At 35.4% G+C, this 11663-nt stretch overlaps 2 protein-coding genes across 3 annotated transcripts; both read left to right on the top strand.

Annotated features, from left to right (window-relative positions):
- Positions 1 to 1140: 1140 nt before the first annotated feature.
- Positions 1141 to 6880, top strand: LOC100250511 (ATP-dependent zinc metalloprotease FTSH 2, chloroplastic). 2 transcript variants are annotated; one of them, XM_002282071.5, is made up of 5 exons: positions 1141 to 1338; positions 2890 to 4120; positions 4200 to 4513; positions 5776 to 6016; positions 6360 to 6880. In XM_002282071.5, the coding sequence occupies exons 2-5, from the start codon at positions 2933 to 2935 to the stop codon at positions 6699 to 6701; spliced, it is 2085 nt and encodes a 694-aa protein (XP_002282107.1). In that variant the 5' UTR covers positions 1141 to 1338; positions 2890 to 2932; the 3' UTR covers positions 6702 to 6880. The 2 variants fall into 2 exon arrangements, with proteins under 2 accessions (XP_002282107.1, XP_019079229.1); XM_019223684.2 differs by having other exon boundaries at positions 1198 to 1334.
- A 985-nt stretch (positions 6881 to 7865) lies between these two features.
- Positions 7866 to 10213, top strand: LOC100252357 (pentatricopeptide repeat-containing protein At2g41080). Its single transcript, XM_002277458.4, has one exon. The coding sequence runs from the start codon at positions 7994 to 7996 to the stop codon at positions 9965 to 9967; it is 1974 nt and encodes a 657-aa protein (XP_002277494.1). The 5' UTR covers positions 7866 to 7993; the 3' UTR covers positions 9968 to 10213.
- Positions 10214 to 11663: the final 1450 nt, after the last annotated feature.

Genomic DNA, 11663 nt, shown 5'->3' on the forward strand with positions numbered 1-11663 from the left:
GTAATAGTCAACTTCTCTTAATCCAAGTGATTCTTCTCCTATTATTCCTCCCCTAAATCACTCCTTAATCTTTCCTATTTGTACATTTTTTACTTCAATTTTTGTTCATGTACATATGCCACTTATACTCCCCCAAAAAAATGACATAAGAAATTGAAAGCTCATTCATCTTCATTATTTTGGTATTTACACTCTAATTTTTATATATTTTGTTTTTATCCAAACATAAAGAAAAATATTGTCCACTTTTTTTTTTTTTTTTGTATTTTCCCATAAAAGATTTTTTTTTCTATAAAATATAGTTTCCTCCCTTAAATATTAAACTCCTTTTTAAATTCTTGAATTCTTTTTTTAATAAAAATACTTAAAGTTTTAAAATTTTATTTAATTTAACAAGGAAGAAGAATCAATGTTGTCTTTGGAAGAAGAGGGAGGTAATTTCCAATGGTGAGAAATGGTTTTTTCATGGGAATATATATATATATATATATATATATATATATATATATTAATTTACTTTGGATTTTATTATTTTAAATCTTATTTTATATATATCTTAATTTTATTTTTTATATTATTATATATATATATATATATATATATATATTAAATTATTTAAATTTTATTTGGCTATTAGTTTTTTCTCTAAAATAAAAAAAATAAAAAATATGTTTAATAATTAAAAAAAAAAAATTTAATTTTTTATCCTTAAAAACAAAAAATATAATCTTAATAATTTTTTTTAAAAATTGTTTTCCTTTAATTTTTGAAAATTATTTTAAAAATAATCACATAAATATAAAAAGCAATTAAAAATAAAATATCAAATATAAAAATTATTTTAAAAATATATTTTAAATCATTAAAAATAAGTTAAAAGTAAGTTACATTTAGAAACTTTTATTTTGTAAAATAGTAAATAATATTTTTTTTAAATAATTTTTATAAACTATTTTTCAAAACTATTTTTCAAAACTATTTTTTGAAAATAAATACCGCCGTTATATTTCACAACATAATTAAAAGACTTGTAAGTTGAACGATTACCTTTTCTAAACGTATTTTGAAAAAAAATAAATTCCGTCCAAACAAACAGAGCCAGGAAAACCTGCTAAACACGCCATCAAAATCATTCGAAGTCCCTAAGAAAAAAATATCTAAGTTAAAGGTAGTGGTACAGCAGCTGACCATTGCAAGAAGGCCACGTACGCCATCCTAAAACCACATCCACTCCCTCTAAAAATACAGCTAACGCCCCGCACAGCTCTCCCGTCTTCAGTTGCTCCACCTCTCCCAGCTTCTTTCTCTATTCATTCTATCACAATCCTCTGCTCGTAGGTACACCCTCTTCGCCTGCTCTTCCATATTCTAATGGGTCATTGTTCTTTTACGAGAGGAATTATAATGAAATGTTACCAGTGATGTCTTGGTTGGCGATTTTTATGGCTGCTCTCATTTGCCCAGTTCATTAATTTGGTTCAGTTTCATTTTTATGATGATGTTTTGTTGATGGGTTTCTGTTGGAATTGTGTTTAAATTTGTTTATTCGTGGGTTCAGAGGAAAAGAAACATAAACCCTAGAGTGGGGTATGTATGTGTGTGTTTTTGCAATTTTTTTCTTTAATTGTGTTGATATTGATAATTTTGGGGCGATGAAGATTTTGGAGTAATGGGAGTTGATGCCTGTAGGTTCGTGTATTTTAGACTATAATTGTGTGGAACCATGGATTGTTGATTTTGATTTTCTTTTGAAATCTATAATTTTTTGCTCTTATGATTTTCTGGGTTTTTGAGCTTTGAATTTTGGACTTGGATAAAATGGAGTTTGTTCTTTTAAATGGGTACATGCAGTTTATTTCTATATTTTAGCTCTATTTGGTTGCTGAGAAAGCAGAGGAGTAAAAAATATAAAAGAAACTGGTACCTTATAGTTTGCCTGATATCAGCTCCTGAAGAAATGAAAATACAGGCTTCAGTGGTACTTTTGCATTAATATGGTTGAGTTTAATTTCTGCCAAAAACAAGAGTTGAATTTTTGGTTCTTTTAAAAACTAAACAGAAGAAAGTTTGTGACCTTTTTTTGTTTCCTTTGTTCACTGGTTAGCCAAATAGAGGGCATATAATATGTTCTTGACATTTTTCTTTTTTTCTCTCTCTCTCTTTTTATTTTTGGTTCTAAGCTAATTCTATATTGGCATCACTTTATGTGGAAAATTTTGCTTGATTAATAAAAATATAGATGGAAATTTGGTATCATTCTTTTAATTTTGTTCTAATTGCATTTTGCCATTTTGGATATCTCTTCTTCTGTTATTATGATAAAAATTTCATCAAAAGAGAGAAACAAAAGATCTTTTGAGAATGTGGAACTCTATGTCCGAAGGTTGAAATTCTTGTTTTTGTGTAACTTGGACCAAACTGTTTATAGGTGAAAGATTGATGTCCATAGTTAATTTCATTAATTGGTTGGGTTCAGTTTGAGAGACTCTTCCTTTTTTTGGTGCTTTTTGGCAGCTGCTGTATACATCGTGTGTACTTTGGTGTGTCCTTTTTGGTGCTTTTAATACTATTCTCATTTACTGATAAAAAAAAATGATAAAAATTCATCGAAGTGTGTTTCCTGAGGTAATTATACATTTTTTTTTTTTTTCATTGAGATGCAGAGTTCCTTGTCTACCAGTTACTAGTTCACTTATAAGCTGCTTATTTGTTTGGATATAGAAGTTTGGAAATTTCATTTTTGTAGATTCTTTTAGGAGTGGTTTCCATGCCTTTTGTCTTCTTTGTCACCATTGCATGAGTGTTGTTAAAATTTTGGAACTGGTTTTAGAGATTTGTTCTACATATATTTTATTTTCATATTCACTTCTAACACATTTTATTTTTCAGTGCTTCCATCTTGTTCTACAAGTAAATCAGCACTATACTACAGATGGCAGCATCATCAGCTTGCCTTGTGGGAAATGGTCTATCCACCTGCATTACTAAACCAGGTTTGAGCAAGGAATTCCATGGTAGGCATCTTTTGCCATCCTCAAGCTTTCCATCATTGGGTAAAGTGTCCAAAGCAGTTTTTGTAAAAGCATCTTTGGACCAGAGACAGCATGAGGGAAGGAGAGGCTTTCTCAAGTTTTTGCTTGGAAATGCGGGGCTTGGGGTACCTGCCTTACTTGGTAATGGAAAAGCTTATGCGGAGGAGCAAGGGGTTTCCTCATCAAGGATGTCATATTCTAGATTTTTGGAGTATCTGGACAAGGATAGGGTAAAAAAAGTAGATTTGTTTGAGAATGGAACCATAGCTATTGTTGAAGCCGTTTCTCCTGAGTTGGGTAACCGGGTGCAGCGAGTTCGTGTGCAACTCCCAGGACTCAGCCAGGAGCTCCTTCAGAAATTCAGAGAAAAGAACATTGACTTTGCTGCACACAATGCTCAAGAGGACTCAGGTTCTCTGTTATTCAACTTGATTGGCAACCTTGCTTTCCCACTAATCTTAATTGGAGGCCTTTTCCTTCTCTCAAGGCGTTCATCTGGAGGAATGGGTGGCCCTGGTGGGCCTGGCTTCCCCCTTGCCTTTGGTCAATCAAAAGCCAAGTTCCAAATGGAGCCAAACACAGGTGTAACTTTTGATGATGTTGCTGGGGTAGATGAAGCAAAACAAGATTTCATGGAAGTAGTGGAGTTTCTGAAAAAGCCCGAGAGATTCACTGCAGTTGGAGCTCGCATCCCTAAAGGTGTTCTTCTTGTTGGCCCGCCAGGAACTGGGAAGACTCTGCTAGCGAAGGCAATTGCTGGTGAAGCAGGTGTTCCATTTTTCTCTATCTCAGGTTCTGAGTTTGTTGAGATGTTTGTTGGTGTTGGTGCATCTAGAGTGCGTGATCTTTTCAAGAAGGCCAAGGAGAATGCTCCCTGCATTGTATTTGTTGATGAAATTGATGCTGTTGGGCGCCAAAGAGGAACTGGAATTGGAGGAGGAAATGATGAAAGGGAACAAACACTTAACCAGCTTTTGACTGAAATGGATGGTTTTGAAGGAAACACTGGTATAATTGTTATTGCAGCCACTAACAGGGCAGACATTCTTGACTCTGCCTTATTGAGGCCTGGACGATTTGACAGACAGGTAAGCATAGAGAATATATTGTTTTTTGCCTTATCTTTTATTATAAGTGGGAAATACTTACGTTAAAGCTTTGGAGCAGGTAACTGTTGATGTTCCTGATATACGGGGAAGGACAGAGATCTTAAAGGTTCATGCTGGTAATAAGAAGTTTGATGGAGATGTGTCTCTTGATGTAATAGCCATGAGAACTCCAGGTTTTAGTGGAGCAGATCTTGCAAACCTCCTAAATGAAGCAGCTATATTGGCTGGTCGTCGTGGGAAGACAGCAATCACATCTAAAGAGATTGATGATTCAATTGATAGGATTGTGGCTGGAATGGAAGGAACAGTTATGACAGATGGAAAGAGCAAGAGTCTGGTGGCTTACCATGAAGTTGGTCATGCCATATGTGGGTAAGTGAAAATATCCTGCCATGTTTCTTATTCTGGACATTCGCCATGTTGATATCCTTCTTGATAAGGCCAGCAGTTTTACTTCAAAACTAATTTTTCAGGTTATACCTTGAAAATTGCTTTTCACAACACTTGATCCAACCTTATTGTCAATGTGATTTGATGACCAGGCATTTTTTTCCTGAGGGATAGTTGATGTGCTATGCAGCTGTTTGGAATATCTTTAACTTGTGTTGTTAAGTAGAAGAATCAGATGCAGAAGTGTTATTTTATGTTGTTGTTTTGTGCTCAGGAATTTTATTTGAAAAATAGTTTTGTGAAAAATGAGGTTTATTTTGACCTTTTTAAAAATTTTATTAAATGCAAATCTAATTTTGCATTGTTATTGAGCAAAAGGAGTCTCCTACTTTTCTAAAACATGGATAAAACCTTTGGACTCTGTGGGATCATGTTTGGAGATTTTTGCCAACATCCTTAGACGTTGCTTTTTGTGTTTGGAAAGCTCCCCAAACAAGGGTTGGGGAGGGTTTGTGGGAGGTTTCAGGTTCAGGTTCGAATAGGGACAAAATTTTATCTCTCTCTCTCTCTCTCTCTCTCTCTCTCTCTATATATATATATATATATATATATATATATATAAATCTCTCTTAAACCAAGGTTTGATCATTGTAGGTACTTAGGTTTCACTTCACCACATTTTTTTCAACTTTGATTTGTACCATGCATTTGTGGACACAACTTGCTAAAGTTGTTAGGTAAAACAGTAGCATTGATGTGTTAGTGATATTCAGGGTCTAAGCACAAAAATAGTTAAAACAGACCCTACAAAAGATTCTAAAAACCTCTCTGGTTTGATAACATGTGGGTACATGTGCCTGTCCAACCTTTTGTTTTGGTCTTGGATCATACTCAACCTATTCAAAATACTATCTCGAGTCTCACCTTGTTTCTGCAGCAATTTATTCTCATGTTTCCCATGATTTGTCTTTGTATTCCTTTTATGCACACACTGTGCCAGAAAATGTTCCTATGTACTCATTTTTCTATGAACATCCTGATGGCAGAAATTTAACTAGTTTGGTTATGAACTTGAAATTTACCATTTTCATCTCTATCTTAGGGACTTAATGAATATCCTTTTTGTTAGATGCTTTTATCTGTCTTCTCCATGTGTTTTATGCCTATAATCATATGTACAGTTTACAACTAAATTCATTGTCAAAGAACTTATGAACTCTTTTCTTTGATTCCTTTTCTTGCAGAACTTTGACCCCAGGACACGATGCCGTTCAGAAAGTCACCCTGATCCCTCGTGGTCAAGCACGGGGTCTTACATGGTTCATTCCTTCTGATGACCCTACCCTGATCTCAAAGCAGCAACTCTTTGCAAGAATTGTTGGCGGACTCGGTGGCAGAGCTGCTGAAGAAGTGATCTTTGGTGAGCCTGAGGTGACAACAGGTGCTGCTGGTGATTTGCAGCAGATCACTGGTTTGGCCAAACAGGTAATAAACAGTTCCTCCATCTGCTTCCAGCTGGTAACATTTAAACTGCAAATGTCATTGTCAGTTTCTATTCTCAACATATACAAAACACAGTACCACCATAATCCCAAAATCTCAAAACAAAAGATTTAAGATCTTAGAAATTTCAATTGCCTGGAGCAGAAATGAATTGAAATTTCAGAGTTCTATTCTGATTTATAACATTGCTTGCAACAGCCTTTTCCAACATCCATAAATTCCTAGCTTGCTCTTTTAACTAATTGCTTAACAAATAACAATTTCCCTCACCTATTATTTGGACAAATTTAACTGAATTTGACGGGTTTAATAAATTCGTTTGCAGATGGTGACCACATTTGGGATGTCTGACATCGGCCCATGGTCGCTTATGGACACCTCGGCTCAGAGTGCTGATGTCATCATGAGAATGATGGCAAGGAATTCAATGTCTGAAAAGCTTGCAGAAGACATTGATACTGCTGTGAAGAGGATTTCAGATGATGCATATGAGATTGCATTGACCCACATAAGAAACAACCGTGAGGCCATTGACAAGATTGTTGAAGTTCTCCTTGAGAAAGAAACAATGACTGGGGATGAGTTCCGGGCAATCCTCTCAGAGTTTGTTGAGATTCCTGCAGAAAATCGTGTCCCTGCTTCAGTACCATCTCCAGTCACTGTATAAATAGTGAAAATCATACCGCAAATGTCATTTACACTTGGCCATACATCTTTTAATTGTTCAGTGTATAATATCTGTAATCTTTTTCTTCTAAATATGTAAGTAGGAATGCTTACGAATTTGAATTCATGAATGCCAAAAGGCCCATAATCTAAATCTTGGAACTTAATTTGAGTTAGAAATGCTATAAGCTCAAATAGATACTGAGTCTTCTTGAATTGAGAAAGTTTTCGGTTCGGCTTTCCCAGCCGTTCAGATGTAAACTCAAATAGGTCATTAATCCCCAGCAGAAGTTAAAATCTTCAAGCTTAAGTTTAGGCATTGAAGAGTTGACAACATCTCCTGCCACAGCAATCACACAGTTGTAAAAATGGTTGTCTCTTGCCTTCATCATAGCCATAGGAAGGTCACTGTTAGTTGGTTCTTTCTTACATGATCAGCTAATTGGAAGCAAATATTAAAATACTTCAATGCAACGTTGTTTGTATATTAGGTTGTTTCAACTTTCATTCATCTTAATGCATGATCAACTTAAAATGGCATAGATAATTATAGAAAGGCTTAAGAAATGCTAATTTGTTTAGGTTATGTTTGATTCCGTAACTTTTGAAAGAAAATGTGAAGGAAAAAAAGGAAAAATATAAAGAAAGAAAAACGAAAACAAGTAAAAAAATAGATTTAAAATCAATAAGTTTTTTCTATATAATTCTTCGTACTCATTTCACTTATTTTTCTTTATTATATAAAAATTAAATAATTTTAAAATATATAAATTTTTAATTAATTTTTATTATATTTGATTTTTTTTCCTTATTTTTAATAATAAAATTAAATGAGAAAACCGTTTTCCTTAATATTTTTTCCTCTTTAATTAGTATTTTGCGGGAATCAAATATAGTTTTAAAATATTGTATAAATTAGGTAGTGTGTAAATATAGAAAGTTTCTAAAAAGGTTAAGAGTCTGTTTGATAATGATTTTAAAAAACGTTTATAATATTTCTAATACTTGAAAATTTTTATCACTAAAGTGTAAAAAAATGTAAAAATATTTCCTAAAATCACTATCAAACACACCCTCATTTGTCGAAAGTATGACATAAATTAAGCACAGGTAAGGATAGAAAGGTTGGTGAAAGGCTAATTTGTTTAAAATATGGCACATAAAGTGGACCAAGCACTTTACACAACACAGATAAACCACCCCTGGCGTCATCCTCCTGCCAGGATACCAAGGACTCCAACATAACGCCCATATAGTGTTTGTTTAAATAATTGATGTGGCATCCCAAATTGTATGGGTAAGTATTGCCTTAGGCCTCTCACTAGGCGCCATTTCTCTACAAACCCTTCCTCTGGCTCTGAACTGACAGCCGAGTTCACCAACCTCTGCTCCAAAGGCCACCTCAAACAAGCTTTTGACAGATTCAGCTCTCATATATGGTCGGAGCCATCTCTCTTCTCACACCTCCTCCAATCATGCATTTCAGAAAATTCACTATCGCTAGGAAAACAGCTCCATTCCTTGATAATCACGTCTGGGTGTTCCTCAGACAAGTTCATTTCCAATCACCTCCTCAACCTCTACTCCAAATGCGGACAATTAGACACTGCAATCACATTGTTTGGCGTTATGCCCAGGAAGAATATCATGTCTTGTAACATTTTGATTAATGGCTATTTTAGGAGCGGTGATTGGGTGACTGCCCGGAAGATGTTTGATGAAATGCCTGAAAGAAATGTTGCTACGTGGAATGCCATGGTTGCAGGTTTGATACAGTTCGAGTTCAATGAGGAGGGTTTGGGTTTGTTTTCGAGGATGAATGAGTTGGGTTTTTTACCCGATGAGTTTGCGTTGGGGAGTGTTCTTCGGGGTTGTGCGGGGTTGAGAGCACTGGTTGCGGGCCGGCAGGTTCATGGTTATGTGAGGAAATGTGGGTTTGAGTTTAATTTGGTTGTTGTGAGTTCCTTGGCTCATATGTATATGAAATGCGGAAGTTTGGGGGAGGGAGAAAGACTAATTAGAGCAATGCCAAGTCAAAATGTGGTTGCTTGGAACACGCTTATTGCGGGAAGAGCTCAAAATGGATATCCTGAGGAAGTTTTGGATCAGTATAATATGATGAAAATGGCAGGCTTTAGACCGGATAAGATAACATTTGTGAGTGTAATCAGTTCATGTTCAGAATTGGCCACTCTTGGACAAGGCCAGCAGATCCATGCTGAAGTAATTAAAGCTGGGGCGAGTTTGATAGTCTCAGTGATTAGTTCGTTAATTAGCATGTATTCGAGATGTGGGTGTTTGGAATATTCATTGAAGGTTTTCTTGGAATGTGAAAATGGAGATGTTGTTTGTTGGAGCTCGATGATTGCTGCTTATGGGTTTCATGGGCGAGGAGTGGAGGCCATTGACTTGTTTAATCAGATGGAGCAAGAAAAATTAGAGGCAAATGATGTTACATTCTTGAGCTTGCTTTATGCTTGTAGTCACTGTGGATTGAAAGAGAAAGGGATCAAGTTCTTTGATTTGATGGTTGAAAAGTATGGAGTGAAACCTAGACTAGAACACTATACATGTATGGTTGATCTACTAGGACGGTATGGAAGTGTGGAGGAAGCAGAGGCTTTGATAAGATCTATGCCGGTTAAAGCAGATGTTATTACATGGAAAACTTTGTTATCTGCATGTAAAATCCACAAGAAGACAGAGATGGCAAGAAGGATTTCTGAAGAAGTTTTTAGGCTTGATCCCCGGGATCCAGTTCCTTATGTGCTACTTTCAAACATCCATGCTTCTGATAAAAGGTGGGATGATGTTTCAGATGTGAGAAAAGCCATGAGAGATAGGAAGTTGAAGAAGGAACCAGGTATAAGCTGGTTGGAGGTGAAGAACCAGATACATCAATTCTGCATGGGGGATAAATCTCATCCAAAATCAGTGGAGATTGCTTCTTATTTAAGAGAATTGACTTCAGAGATGAAAAAGCGTGGATATGTGCCTGATATTGATTCTGTTTTGCATGACATGGATGTTGAGGACAAGGAATACAGCTTGGTGCACCATAGTGAAAAGTTGGCAATTGCTTTTGCTCTTCTCTACACTCCTGTTGGTACTCCAATAAGGGTGATTAAGAACTTGCGTGTCTGCAGTGATTGTCATGTTGCTATTAAGTACATATCAGAGATATCAAACAGAGAGATCATTGTGCGAGATTCTAGTAGGTTTCATCATTTCAAAAATGGGAGATGTTCTTGTGGTGATTATTGGTAATTGTAGATTACAATGCCCTCGAAATTGATGGGATTAATTTTATCTATTTGATTTAAAATAACATGATTTTCTTCTGATTTTTCCCTGTCACAGAAACCATTCAGAAAAGGAACAAGATGAATCTTTTTATTTGTTTCTCTGTAAGAACTTCTTGTAGTACTTGTGTGATGTTGGTGCTGTTTTTTCTTTACGGTTCTGAATTAATTCATACCTGTGCTTTGAATGCAACAGGGTACTTATTATTTCTGATTTTAAGTGAACAACTCTAGTGAAGATGAGTAAATGTGGTTTCCCAAGAAAGACCTTCATGCTGGCCCCTCTTGAATCTGTAAGAGGAACCTGAATATTGTAAAATATTGACCATCAAGTCATGCTTGGAATGCTGGAATAGAAAATGGGAATAGGAAATCAATTTCATCTCCTATTCATTCATACATTTGGATTATTTTTTAGAATGAAAATAGGAATAAAAAAATCATTGTTAGGAAAATCAAATCCTATGTTTACTAGGATTTTGACTTCTCTTTTTTATATAATATTACGACTCCCCTCCATTTCTATCCTATTTCCATTCCTATTCCCACGTATCAAACTCATCCTTGAAGTCTAGTATAATTTCCAGGAACCTAACAGTGGATCTTTGGTGAAAAAAGTATTTTCTGAAATTTCAGTGATTGGGTGGCTAAGGTTTTGTTTGACTATCAAACGGTCCTGTTACCAGAAAATAATGGAAGCGGCATAAGAAGGAAAAAAAAAAACTATATCTGAAGCTATGAAATCAGGGAGTCCTTTTCTAAAGTCAGTCCTTCCTGGAAAGGCCAAATGCTTCATCATAACCATGGTAAGTAAAAAATAATGATCCAAGTCCTGCTTTTCCAGATATGAAGGATATAGAAGCATGCAAATAAACCTCTCTGTAGGATTGTTCTTGTGGTGGCAGTTTCTAGGGTATGATTTGTATGTCCTAGATGGAGATTTTTTTATGCCATCTGGAATTTTGGTGATAAGAGAAAGCATAAAGCAAATTAAAATTTCACATCAGTGTCATTGATCAAGGTACAAACCAACAAATTCTTTTTTGGCATCAAGCCCTGTGCCAGTGGAAGGAAATATACCAGAGATTTTCCCACCCAACTTTCTCTTCAAAGAAATCAGTGACAATGGTGATCTTTTCATGGCTAATCTTATAATTGTTATACACTTAGTGATACTGCAGAAGTCTAAGGGGGAAGAAGGATGGGGATGGCTAAACCAATCAAGTTGTGGTTCTGGGAATGCCTTTGATGTTTTCATATTAAGATCTAAAGGTCGCAACAGCGGAATCCAAGGAGAGACTTGATGGTGAGGGATTTGTCTCTGCTTTCAAAGGAATTGTAGAAGATGCACTAGATTGCAAAAAGGAGGTTGGATAAAACAGGTGAAAGGATGCAGGAGTTTTTAGAAGTTGAGACAGTAGGAAGCATACACCATCTCAATTTTGTAAGGTTGATAGGATTTTGTGCGAGTCTTTAGTTTATGAATGCATGAACAATGTTGCTTTTGACCATTGGATTTTCTATAGCAGCCAGAAGCCTGTCTTGATTGGCAAAACCAGAAAAAATATTGTACTTGACATAGCCAAAGGATTGGCCTATCCTTATGAAAATGGCTGACAGAGAACGGTACATCTGGATATAAAGCTGCAGACCATACTCTC

This window comes from Vitis vinifera, chromosome 12 (genome assembly GCF_030704535.1).
Source record: "Vitis vinifera cultivar Pinot Noir 40024 chromosome 12, ASM3070453v1".
Classification (NCBI taxonomy): Eukaryota; Viridiplantae; Streptophyta; class Magnoliopsida; order Vitales; family Vitaceae; genus Vitis; species Vitis vinifera.